This window comes from Mustelus asterias, chromosome 13 (assembly GCF_964213995.1).
Source record: "Mustelus asterias chromosome 13, sMusAst1.hap1.1, whole genome shotgun sequence".
NCBI classification, from domain to species: domain Eukaryota; kingdom Metazoa; phylum Chordata; class Chondrichthyes; order Carcharhiniformes; family Triakidae; genus Mustelus; species Mustelus asterias.
The window spans coordinates 41,261,636-41,275,632 of NC_135813.1; the positions used below are offsets into that span (position 1 = coordinate 41,261,636).

A 13,997-nucleotide genomic window follows, 5' to 3' on the forward strand; every position below is an offset into this window, starting at 1 on the left:
GGGAGATAGCTATATTTCTAATAAAAAAGGGATAAAGGGATATAGGGAACAGGTAAGAAGGTGGATTTGAGATGAGGAAGAGATCATCCATGATCCATTTGAATGGCGGAGCAGGCTTGAAGGGCTGAATTAGCCCACTTCTGTTCCTAATTCCTATGTTTCCTATGTTCCAAAATGTTTAAATCCATGACTCCTGGCCATTGAGTTTTGGGAAAATCTTCTTCCTATCCCCTCTATCTAGGCCCCTCATAATTCTATAACATCCTTGCTTCAGCCTTTTCTGTCCCAACAAAAACTACACCAGCCTATCCAATCATTCCTGATAATTAAAACTCCCCAGTTCCAACAACATCTTTCTAAATCTCCTCTGCACCCTCTCTAGCGCGATCACATCCTTTCTATAATTTGACGGCTTTCAAAGTCTCCCTGAGTTGATCTGAAGAACTCAACCTTACAGCAGGTCAGTCTCTCTGGAGATAGATAGCTGGACTCAGGCTCAATGTGGTGCCTCTCTGGGTGAATGCAAATGCAGTCAGTCACTGCAGTCCCAGGAATTACTGGTATTGAAGTGAAATTCAGGTTCCTTTTGATTAGTTAGTAATATGTGGTTCTGAATGTATGAACATCACATTTCATTGCATCGCAGGCTCCAGCTCTGGACAGTACCTTCTCAGGATTTAAGGAGGCTATTGTACAACTCCAGAGATTTAAAACAAGTCAGTGCTTGTAAGCCAGGTTACACTTTTACAGATCTTGCCCTTCCTAAAGCTGACAATATAACATTTTCATCTAATTTCTCCACAAATGCATCCATGCTAGTCGCCTCAACTAATCTTTATTGTTCCGTGACAATTCTGGAGAAAGACGTTTCTCCTAAAGTTCCTGTTGAATTTATTACTGCCTATCTTATATTTACTGTATTGTAGGGGCGGGGGGGGGGGGGGATCGTAGCCCCTTTAAGAGGAGGTCAGGTGACCCTTGAGCCGGGTCTGGGGGGGTGATTCCCTGCCTGGGAATCCACTCTTATAGGCAGTTAAGGGCTGGAGTTCGAGGAGTGCAGTTAATTAAATAAACCCTTGTTTTTTCTGGTGGCTTGCCTTCGTGTATGTTCTTGGGGACTTGCCCTCCGGTAGTCTCCGATTTAACACTGGTCAGCCCACAACTGGAAATATTTTCTCTCCGTCTATCAAAGTCCTTCATAATCTTAAAGATCTCTGACAGGTGATCCTCAGGCTTCCATTATTGTAGAGAAATGCGCCACAACCTGTTCAGACGTTTCTGATTGCTACACGCCATGCGATGCACCTCTCCTATAATTTGCTGTTTCTTCCTGTATTATTAGTCATAGTCATAGAGGTTTACAGCATGGAAACAGGCCCTTCAGCCCAACTTGTCCATACCGCCCTTTTTTTTAAACCCCTAAGTTAGTCCCAATTGTCTGCATTTGGTCCATATCCCTCTATACCCATCTCACCCATATAACTGTCGAAATGCTTTTTAAAAGACAAAATTATACCCGCCTCTACTACTGCCTCTGGCAACTTGTTCCAGAGACTCACCACCCTCTGTGTGAAAAAATTGTCCCTCTGGACTCTTTTGTATCTCTCCCCTCTCACCTTAAACCTATGGCCTCTAGTTTTAGAGTCCCCTATCTTTGGGAAAAGATATTGACTATCTAGCCGATTAATGCCCCTCATTATTATATAGACCTCTATAAACCTGCTATTCTGAGATCTGTTTCTATATTGCAACAGTAGTTATCCTTCAGAAATACTTAGCTGCAAAGTACAACACTTTGGGACATCTTAAGGTCATTAAAACAAAAACGTCTGCTCTTTCTTTTATGTGGCTTTTGCTACCAAATAAACCTGTTGGACTTTAACCTGGTGTTGTTAAACTTCTTACTTTCTTTTCTACCCAATTGTTTGTCTGCGTGCAACATTTAGTTATGTTATTTGAGGATTGGTTTTTCTTTCTTTACACGGTTTGAGCTTCTCCCCGCAATTAGTGTTGTTTACTCCTCAGCCTCATGCCTTGAGGGAAACCCATTGCTCTGCCACAGTCTGACTGATGCATGAATTATGTGACATTTAACCCCACCCATGTAGCATAACCTCCACCCACAACCTGCTATCCCGACAAAGCATCTATAGTTTATTCTCCACACTGTCACATTCAACTATTCATGTTCAGAAAAAGCAAACTCCAAATTAGAGTCTCAAAACAATGAAAGTGGGGTCAGGAAACAATATGAAAAGGTAAAGCAACGTTTGAGGCGTGAAAACTGTGCCAATAAGGTAACCCTAATCTTGCTAACCTGTTAAATACACAAACTGAGGGTACAGGGTCATGAAAAGGGAGTACAGGGAATTAGGGAGACAGCTGAGAAAGAGGAAAGCAAAGGTAGTAATCTCAGGATTACTGCCTGTGCCACGGGAAGGTGAGGGCAGGAATGGAGTGAGGTGGAAGATGAATGTGTGGCTGAGGGACTGGTGCAGGGGGCAGGGATTCAGGTTCCTGGACCATTGGGACCTCTTTAGGGGCAGGGGTGATCTGTATACAAAAAACGGGTGGAACTTGAATCACACGGGGACCAATATCCTGGCCGGTAGGTTGGCTAAGGTTACTGGGGAGAATTTAAACTAGATAGGTTGGGGGGAGGGGAGCTAGAAGAGTTGACTAGGATCAAGGAACTAATTGATGGGGTGGAGGATGCAGGGGTAAGGGGAATTACAAAATTAATGGTAGAGGAGAGGGTGCAAGTGAATGAAGGCGGTAATTTAGATAAGGGAGTAGAGGGAGAGGGTGTTCGCGACTCATCAAAGCGGGTCCAGATAAAAGCTGGAATAAGGACACTTTGCCTGAATGCACGAAGCATTCGGAACAAGGTAAATGAGTTGATGGTGCAAATCAGCACGAGTGGGTACGATCTAGTGGCCATTACAGAAACGTGGCTGAAAGGTGACCAGGACTGGGAGATGAATATCCAGGGGTATCAGGCGTTTAGGAAGAATAGACAGGAAGGAAAAGGTGGTGGGGTCGCGCTATTAATAAGAGATAATATCAGGGTAGTACTGAGGGATGACATAGGCTCTGAGGAACAAAACGTGGAATCATTATGGGTAGAGATGAGGAATAGTAGAGGGAGAAAGACACTAGTAGGTGTGGTATATAGGCCCCCAAATAATAATGTTGAGGTAGGGAGGGCTATAAACAAGCAGATAAGGGATGCGTGTAAAAACGGAACGGCAATAATCATGGGGGACTTCAACATGCACATTGACTGGCAGACTCAAGTCGGTAAGGGTGGAATGGAGGAAGAGTTCTTAGAATGCTGTCGGGATAGTTTCCTTGAACAGCATGTTACGGAACCGACGAGGGAACGAGCTATTTTGGATCTGGTATTGTGTAACGAGGTAGGTAGAATTAAGGATCTTATTGTGAAGGACCCTCTTGGGTCTAGTGACCACAATATGGTCGAATTTCTGATTCAGATGGAAGAGGAGAAAGTTTGGTCCCAAACCAGTGTCCTCTGTTTGAACAGAGGGAAATATGATAGGATGAGGGATGAATTGGCTAAGGTAGACTGGGAGAGCAGGCTGGCAGGTAGGATAGCTGAGGAACAGTGGAGGATTTTTAAGGAGATCCTTTTCAGTTCTCAGCAAAAATATATTCCAGCAAAAAACAAGGATTGTAAGAAAAGGGAGAACCAGCCGTGGATAACGAAGGAAATAAAGGAGAGTATTAAAATAAAAACAGCTGCGTACAGAGTGGCCAAAAATAGTGGAGAAACAAGTGATTGGGAAAAATTTAAGAAACAACAAAGAGAGACTAAGAAAGCGATAAAGAAAGGAAGGATAGACGATGAAGCTAGGCTAGCAATTAATATAAAAAATGATAGTAAAAGTTTTTATAAATATATAAAAAGGAATAGAGTGGCTAGAGTGAATGTTGGACCCTTGGAGGACGAGAGGGTGGAGTTAATAGTGGGAAATGAGGATATGGCTGAGTCTTTAAATAAGTTTTTTGTGTCGGTCTTCACGGTGGAGGACACAAATAGTTTGCCAAATATTAACGATAGAGGGTTGGCAGCAGGAGAAATACTTAATACAATTAATGTTACCAGAGAGGCAGTGCTGGGTAGACTAATGGGACTGAAGGTGGATAAGTCCCCGGGTCCGGATGGAATGCATCCCAGAGTATTGAAAGAAATGTCAGAGGTAATAGTGGATGCGTTAGTGATTATTTATCAAAACTCGTTGCATTCTGGGGTAGTGCCGGTTGATTGGAAAACGGCTAATGTTACGCCGCTGTTTAAAAAAGGAAGGAGACAAAAGGCGGGTAACTATAGGCCGGTCAGCTTAACGTCTGTAGTAGGGAAAATGCTGGAATCCATTATTAAAGAGGAGATAGCAGGGCATCTGGATAGAAATGGTTCGATCAATCAGACGCAGCATGGATTCATGAGGGGAAAGTCGTGCTTGACGAACATGTTGGATTTTTATGAAGATGTGACTAGGGCGGTTGATGGAGGAGAACCGGTGGATGCGGTGTTTTTGGATTTCCAAAAGGCGTTTGATAAGGTGCCCCATAAAAGGCTACTGAAGAAGATTAGGGCACACGGAGTTGGGGGTAGTGTGTTAAAGTGGATTGGGGACTGGCTATCCGACAGGAAGCAAAGAGTCGGAATAAATGGGTGTTTTTCCGGTTGGAGGAAGGTAACTAGTGGCGTGCCGCAGGGATCGGTACTCGGGCCGCAACTATTTACCATTTATATAGATGATCTGGAGGAGGGGACGGAGTGTAGGGTAACGAAGTTTGCAGACGACACAAAGATAAGTGGAAAAGTGAATCGTGTGGAGGACGGAGAAGATCTGCAGAGAGATTTGGACAGGCTGAGTGAGTGGGCGAGGATATGGCAAATGGAGTATAACGTTGAGAAATGCGAGGTTATACACTTTGGAGGAAATAATAACAAATGGGATTACTATCTCAATGGAAACAAATTAAAACATGCTACCGTGCAAAGGGACCTGGGGGTCCTTGTGCATGAGACGCAAAAGCCCAGTCTGCAGGTACAACAGGTGATCAAGAAGGCAAATGGGATGTTGGCCTATATTGCGAAGGGGATAGAATATAAAAGCAGGGATGTCTTGATGCACCTGTACAGGGCATTGGTGAGGCCGCAGCTGGAATACTGTGTGCAGTATTGGTCCCCTTATATGAGGAAGGATATATTGGCATTGGAGGGAGTGCAGAGAAGGTTCACCAGGTTGATACCGGAGATGAGGGGTTTGGATTATGAGGAGAGGCTGAGGAGATTGGGTTTGTACTCGTTGGAGTTTAGAAGGATGAGGGGGGATCTTATGGAGACTTATAAGATAATGCGGGGGCTGGATAGGGTGGAGGCGGAGAGATTCTTTCCACTTAGTAAGGAAGTTAAAACTAGAGGACACAGCCTCAAAATAAAGAGGGGTCGGTTTAAGACAGAGTTGAGGAGGAACTTCTTCTCCCAGAGGGTGGTGAATCTCTGGAATTCTCTGCCCACTGAGGTGGTGGAGGCTACCTCGCTGAATATGTTTAAAGCGCGGATGGATGGATTCCTGATCGGTAAGGGAATTAAGGGTTATGGGGATCAGGCGGGTAAGTGGTACTGATCCACGTCAGATCAGCCATGATCTTATTGAATGGCGGGGCAGGCTCGAGGGGCTAGATGGCCTACTCCTGCTCCTATTTCTTATGTTCTTATGTTCTTATGAAAGGGAACACTTTTCATCAGCTGTCAGGCAGTTCTACAGATGAAGAGTAAAATTCTCCGGTGGCATAGTGATTAGCACTGTTGCCTCACAGCGCCAGGGACCCGGGTTCGATTCCTGGCTTGGGTCACTGTCTGTGCAGAGTCTGCACGTTCTCCCCCGTGTCTGCGTGGGTTTCCTCCGGGTGCTCTGGTTTCCTCACACAGTGCAAAGATGTGCGGGTTAGGTTGATTGACCATGTTAAATTGTCCCTAAGTGTCAGGGAGACTAGCAGGATAAATATGTGGGGTTATGGGGATAGGGCCTGGATGGGATTGTGGTCACTGCAGGCATGATGGGCCGAATAGCTGTCTTCTGCACCGTAGTGATTCTATGATCTTTCCAATCACTTGCATTCATCCAACACTCGCTATAACACCAGTGTGACATGTGACTTGTCACACCACAAAATATGTCATCATAATCTCAGAGATTAATAGCTCAACTCTGATTTGCACTGACTGTTGTGTACTGTAGTTCTGTTGCCAGGAAAAACTGAATTAAGACTATTCAAATTCCGTACACAAGGAATCCCAAATGAGCAGAAAGAAAGGGAAATTTTTGCACCCCATCGATCTGGTCTATTTGGGGCGTCACAGTGGCACAGTGGTTAGCACTGCTGCCTCACAGCGCCAGGGACCTGGGTTCGATTCCCGGCTTGGGTCACTGTCTGTGCAGAGTCTGCACATTCTCCCCCGTGTCTGTGTGGGTTTCCTCCGGGTGCTCCAGTTTCCTCCCAAAAGATGTGTGGGTTAGGTGAATTGGCCATGCTAAATTGCCCCTTAGTGTCAGGGGGATTAGCAGGGTAAGTGCATGGGGTTATGGGGATAGGGCCTGGGTGGGATTGTGGTCAGTGCAGACTCGATGGGCCGAATGGCCTCCTTCTGCACTGTAGAATTCTATGATAAATCTCTAAATGACGCAGCAAATCGCAATAAGTTTTGTCCTCTGTGCAGGCACCTAAAGAAAGAAAGTTTTTCGGAACCAAACAGACCAGCAACTGATGTATTTTCACAACAATTGGAACAAAATATTTTCAGAAAATAAATAGTCAACTTGCAGATTTACAACATAGTGCTAAGGTGACAAAATAAATCATTGAGAGGTAGAATGCAACCCAGAGTTTAACATCTAACACATTGGAGAGTGGCAGGAAATACAGCGAGAAATAAAGATGGAGGCTCAGAGAGAGAGAGAAGAAAAGAGAGTTCAGTCAGAGATAGATACACATGACACTTTGAGCATCACCCAGCTATACTTTGAAATATATCACCATATATTTTCTGTGGATTTGCTCAGAGAAGTAGGACAATTTTAAACAGGTACGTGGATAGGAAGGGTGTGGAGGGATATGGGCCAAACACAGGCAAATGGGACTACTTCCATCTAGGAAACCTGGTCGGCATGGACGTGTTGGGCTGAAGGGCCTGTTTCCGTGCTGTACGGCTCTGTGACTCTGCGACTCTAACATTAAAAATGTGCTCCGCTTTCTGCCATTTCATTGTAATATACTTTTAAAATGTTTTTCCTTCCATAATTGGCTTAGAATCCTTTGTCCTCAGTATAATTGTCCTTCTTTGCAGATTTGTGCTATTAGTTACTTATGCAAAATTAGATTTATTCTTGTATGCCATCAGCCATTTCAAAATGTCATACTTACTCCTTAACACATCCACTGTGACTAAACCTAAGAGTTTAAATGTCCACTGTTGAACTTGTCCGGCGTATTTTAACCAAAGGCAGGGAAATGGAGCTAGTGCTGTGTGCATGGGACTACCATAGAATCATAGGATCCCAACAGTACAGGAGGCCATTTGGCCCGTTGATGCTGCAACGACTCTCCAAAAGAAAATCTTAGCCAGGCTCATCCGTCTGCCCTATCCCCAAAACCCTGTGCATTTACCACGGCCAATCCACCTAACCTACACATCTTTGGACTGTGGGAGGAAACCGGAGCACCCGGAGGAAACCCACGCAGACACGGGGAGAAGGTGCAAACTCCACACAGTTACTCAAGACCGGATTCAAACCTGGATTCCTGGCGCTGTGAGGCAGCAGTGCTAACCACTGTGCCACCGTGCGATTAGGTTTGCCAATTCTGATTAAATGTATTCCTGGAGGTTTGATCACATGACTTGCCTCCCATGCTCCAGCCATTCCTCAGCCAACACGTCCATCCTTGTGACGCACTACTTTACTACACCAATTGGAAAGCAAAATGATTCATTATCCAATTAGATGAAGCTTGACCATCACCCGAACAACCTCTTTGTTCCCCCTTCCATTTTCAGTATTTATCTATCTGGTAAAGTGAAATGTTCAATGAAAAAGATTGATCTTTTTCAATGTCCCGATGATTTTTCTCCAGGATTGCATTGTCCCAGAGATTGATCTTCAATTCCTGGAATCTCCATTCAGGTCAATCCTAGAGGGTTGCAAACCCAAGGATGGAATGGAGTGGAGAGACTGACTGGCGTGTGCATGTGTGTGTGAGTGGCATGTGCATGTGTGTGTGTGCATGTGTGTGTGCATGTGCATGTGTGTGTGCATATGTATGTGTGTGTGTGTGCATGTGTGTGTGTGTGTGTATGTGTGGACATAACATTTTGACCTAGAGGATGAATGTGTGAATAAATAATCCTCTCTATTTAAACCCACAAAAGCTTGCTCCTGTTTTTAAAATTGATCACACACTCCAGGGTCAAAGAAACACATACATCTTCCTCTTCAAAAACTCTGCTGCTTACTTTTGTTAACGAGTAGACAGGGCATCGATCACCTTGACTCCAACCCATTATGTGGAAAATGGAAGGCTTCGAAATTTTCCATCACAAGACTAGCTTCAGATACCAAGAACCAGAGAGAAACTCAGTCAGTCTGCACAAGAACACCATCTACAGCGAACGTCAGCAGCAGCGGCAAGAGCATAAAGGATTTCAGCTTGCTTCTGAAATGTTTGTTACAAGGGAGCAGGGAACAGAGAGAAATTTGGAAAAAGTAAATCCAAATTTTGAGAGGCGTCATACAGTCTAGCAGAGGAAGCAATAACACACCCATATTCAATGAAAGCACTGCTGCATTGCAGGGGAACATTTATGCAATGGGCGATCGAATTAAGAGACATAACATTCACATGATCAGTAATACAAGAACAGGAATATCAAATGCTGAAACTGGACAACAACATTCTCCTCACAATAATTTTAAGTACGACCAACATTGAATTAAATTTTACAACCTCAGACAATTTTTGTTGCTATAGATAGTGTTTATCATTGTCAGAGAACAACCATGACCAGGATTCTCTGACCTCGCCCGCAGCTAGGATTCCCCAGTCCCGCTGCAGTGAATGAAGATTTGGCTGAGCGCCAAATTCCCCATTTTCACTGGCAGGGGGCGGGGTGAATGGGATCGGAGAATCCTGGCCGTATCTTTAAATAATGAAAGAGCAAAAAGTGAAATTAATCAGTGGATAACCAGTACAGAGATGTTCAACACCGCAGGTGAGAATATAACGGGAATGAAATATGAGAAGGGCGGGTTGGAGGGTGATTGAAAGATGGAAAAGTTATAGATTTAACGGGTCTTTCAGAGTAGATTCTCAAGCATTCATGGTATTCAGCAACAAAGTGGCTCATTGTCACATCTCTTAGTGCTTCTTTATTGACTCTGGGATCAGCATTGAGTTCAGTTCAGACAGCACTCACCTCTTCATATCCACTGTGTTAATGGTGAAAGCAACTTTCTTTAACCACAGGATCATGAACAGGCGCTGGGAGAATGGACAGTTCCCAATGCTCTCGCCATCGTCACTGGCCTGCACACAATGAATAGGTTCAAAGGTTAGGGCTCTCCTCGTTCACCTTAGCCAGTGCAATTAAAATGTGCAACTCTGCTTTACAATAACCTGACCTTATTACATCAATATGGGCTGTACTAAAAGGCAAAGAAGTCAACATAAACATAGAAACATAGAATATTGGAGCAGGAGTGGGCCATTCGGCCCTTCGAGCCTGCCCCACCAAAGTTTATTAGTCACAAGTAGGCTTACATTAACACCGCAATGAAGTTTCTGTCAAAATCCCCTCGTCGCCACACTCCAGCGTTTGTTTGGGTACACTGAGGGAGAATTTAGCACGGCCAATGTACTTAACCAGCACGTCCTTGGGCTGTGGAAGGAAACCAGAGCACCCAGAGGAAACCCACGCAGACAGGGGGAACGCGCAAACTCCACACAGTGACTCAAGCCGGGAATCGAACCCGGGTCCCGAGCGCTGTGAGGCAGCAGTGCTAACCGCTGTGCCACTGTTCAATATGATCACGGCTGATCATCCAACTCAGTAGCCTGATCCTGCCTTCCCCCCCATATCCTTTGATCCCCTTCTCCCCAAGAGCTATATCTAACTCCTTCTTGAAAACATACAAGCCAGAATTTTACCATTCCATCACGGGAATCGGAGCAGGTGAGGGGCGGACCACGGAAAGGTCGACCTCGGGCGAGATTTTACAGTTTCGGGACGAGCGAGGCCATAAAATCCCGCCTACAATGTTTTGGTCTCAACTGTTCTCCGTCTCAGCAAATTCCACAAGCTCACCACTCCCTGGGCGAAGTAGATTTCAAAGAAGGAGAAAGTATGCACAGTGATGGAGGGGTTGAGGAACAGTAGCCGGAGCCTCAATGGTTATGGATGGTCGAGGGGTGTGGGAGACGGAGACCTTTGTTGATGGTGAGGGAGGGGTGAGGGGGGTGGGGGTTAGCGATGGATGGGAAAATGCCCAATAAAGCGGCTACCTCTTCACCAAGATGTTTATTTTTGGCTATATCCTTATCTCTTGTGCATGGCGCTATTCTGACAAAAATCAACCGTTTGTTTTGGCTCCTCGTGGCGAAAGCACTGGCCCTTTAAGAATGTCATCTGTCAACACATGATGTTGAATCGGATAAGAATACCATGTTCATTTGTCAGAGGAATGAAGCAGCACCTGTACTTTGCACAGGACAGTTGCACAACCAGATAAAATGCTATTGTGTTGGGAACCACATCACAATGGATTGTATGTGACCAGAATATCTGCCTACAACAGAAGGAATACAATTATCAGGAAACATTTTGCAGGGAATTGGGAGGTTGTTTGTGTCTACAGTTTCCTTAAAGAAAGTATGCACATTTCTTTTGCCCCTTTCACTTCTCCAGGGTAAGCCAAAGCACTTTAGATGTAACACAAATGATCTGCCCAATGTGATTCAGCGCTGCGTGAATTTGCCATGTGACATTTGATAAATCTATGTTTTATTTCTCTCTAACACTTCGGGTATGCAGGATTATCGAACTCCCTACAGTTACACCACATCATTCCTCAGAAAGTAGAAAATGCTGGAAATACTCAGTGGGTCAGGCAGCATCTGAAGAGAGAGAAGCAAAAATCGAGGTCGGCATTTTAGAATCCCACAGTGCAAAAGGAGACCATTCGGCCCATCGAGTCTGCACTGACCACAATCCCACCCAGACCCTATCCTCATAACCCCATGCATTTACCCTGCTAATCCCCCTGACACTAAGGGGCAATTTAGCATGGCCAATCCACCTCGCCCAGGGAGAACGTGCAAACTCCACACAGTGACCCAAGCTGGAAATCGAACCCGGGTCACTATTGCTGTGATGCAACAGGCCTTTTCCATCCCTTCCTGCTAGCGGGATCTTCCGGTCCTGCCAAAAGTAACTCCACTCTCACCCTCCCCCCCCCCCCACCCCTCCCCCCCTCGCCCACGAATGGTTCATCGGCGGCACAGCTGGTGAGCAACGCAAATGGACATTGACTGCGGTGGGATCAGGGGATCTCAACCAGAGGCCAATAGTGAGCTGCCTCGGCTGCTGGTAAAACTGCCACAAGGGTGTGGGTGGAGGGGGGGAGGGGGGGTTGGAAAATTCCAGCTCTTGAGAAAGGTCGTTGATCTAGAATGTTAACCTTGCCTCTCTCACAACCAGTCACCCATTGAGAATTTCCAGCAATTTCCGTTCCTATTTCAGATTTTGAGAAACCACAGCATTTCACTTTGGTTCATTCCTAAGGAAATTAACTTGCAAATATTCTCACCACATGTCACTGTGGAAAGCATTCAGCAACTAAAGGAAAACAGCGTCAAGCCCAAGAACATGCATTATTCAATTCAACAGAAAACCACATTTAAAATTTATTTATTAGTGTCACAACTAGGCTTACATTAACACTGCAATGACGTTACATGTAAAATCCCCAAGTCACCACACTCCGGCCCCTGTTCGTGTACACTGAGGGAGAAATTAGCATGGCCAATGCACCTAACCAGCACATCTTTCGGACTTTGGGAGGAAACCGGAGCATCCAGAAGAAACCCACACAGACACGGTGAGAACGTGCAGACTCCACACAGACAGTGACCCGAGCCGTGAATTGAACCCGGGTCCCTGGCGCTGTGAGGCAGCAGTGCTAACCACTGTGCTGCCTAAAATGGGACAACCAGTTGATGCCTTGGGCAAATAAGAAGCTCGGTTGTATTGAGAGGAGAGCTAAGGTAGATGGGGAAGGCTGCAGGGAGCTTGACATCAGCCACTCACTCTGAAAGTCCTGTGTTCAACTCCAGTTCAAACTTCAACTGAAACTGAGATTGGAGAGTCTCAAAGCAAATACCTTCAGCTACCTTGACCCAGCGCTCTGGAAATCCTCCCCCCAAATGCTTGTTCCCTCTTTACTTTTTAAAGACTTTCCTAAAATGCATCTTTTCGAATAAAGCACTCTCCCTGTCAAAATCCCACTGCTGAGAGAAAGAAGGGAAGGGATAGACACCTCGCAGAACCAGGCCCACATTTTGTCATCCCAAGCCAACCACTGCTGCAGAAAGTCTCTCCCGTTTCCATCAAAAGGAAATTCCAGGCCTCCCACGCTACAAATATCATCCTGTTACAGTCACTATAATAACTTCATTATATCATCTTCAAATCTTTGGTATAATAATCTCATAATATGATCCAACTTTCTTCTTCTCTAACTCATGCTTTTTTGCTAACATTTGTGAAACTGGATTGCACAACAGTTCAAATTTGTCATCACAAAGTGTCGTACTGATCAGTTTCTTTCACGAAATAGGCGGCATGGTAGCACAGTGGTTAGCACTGCTGCCCCACAGAGCCAGGGATGTGGGTTCAATTCCTGGCTTGGGTCACTGTCAGTGTGGAGTTTGCACATTCTCCCCGTGTCTGCGTGGGTTTCCTCCAGGTGCTCCGGTTTCCTCACACAGTCCAAAGATGTGCGGGTTAGGTGGATTGGCCATGCTATATTGCCCCTTCGTGTCAGCGGGACTAGCTAGGATAAATGTATGGGGTTGTGTGAATAGACCTGGGTGGGATTGTGGTCGTTGCACACTCGATGGGCCGAATGGCCTCCTTCTGCACTGTAGGCATTCTATATGATAATGCAGTACATCAGATCCCTTGCCATTACAAATTACTTTAATGTTTTATGTTAAATAGTTTCTGATACAAACAGCCTGAGGGATTTTACTTTATTTCCAGCCCCTCCGTGTACTATGGCGGGAGTCCCCTAGCACAGTGGCCTTTCCCCATTGAGCCTCCATGGCAACTGCACCAAGTACATCCCTCAGCATATAGTCTGTGGTGAACCATCGTTGGTTCACCACTGGGGTTGTTATTGTGTTACTGTTGGGCTAGGGTGTTGTTGTTATGGGGGTTGTACTATGTTGTTGGGATAGGGTGTTTACCTGTCCTAAGTGTTATCATGGCACACTCCAGTGGGGTCCCGCCTCCGGTGGCAGGGTATAAGACCCCCTGCTCCGGCAGGACCCCTTCAGTCTGAACGGGTGAATTTGTGTTAGTAGTTTCATTGTTAATGTATTAAAGCCTTCAGTTCTAAAGCCTTGTTTCCGGGTGCTCATTGAGGTGCATCAATTTAATACATTAACTGAGAATATGGAACAGATCCTAAAACCGGATCGTCTGACACTGGACCCACGTGCGGTCGGTGCAGCTAACACGTTCGAACATTGGTGGAAGTGCTTCGAGGACTACCTGGCAGCCTCGGTAGCTATCACTACAGACAGTGATAGACTCCAGATCCTCCACGCAAGGGTAAGCGACACGATTTACCTAGCCATTCGTGCAGCTTCCACTTACCAGGGTGCCGTCGAGCTCCTAAAGAATAGGTACA

General features: G+C 45.5%; 1 protein-coding gene across 1 annotated transcript in view; it reads right to left on the reverse strand.

Annotated features, from left to right (window-relative positions):
- Window positions 1-13,997, reverse strand: part of LOC144502561 (chloride intracellular channel protein 4-like) — a 40,722-nt gene that overhangs the window by 17,351 nt on the left and 9,374 nt on the right. Inside the window, exon 2 of the mRNA XM_078226663.1 lies at window positions 9,503-9,612. Coding sequence (XP_078082789.1) covers window positions 9,503-9,612 — 110 coding nt within the window. The remainder of the gene's footprint in view (window positions 1-9,502; window positions 9,613-13,997) is intronic.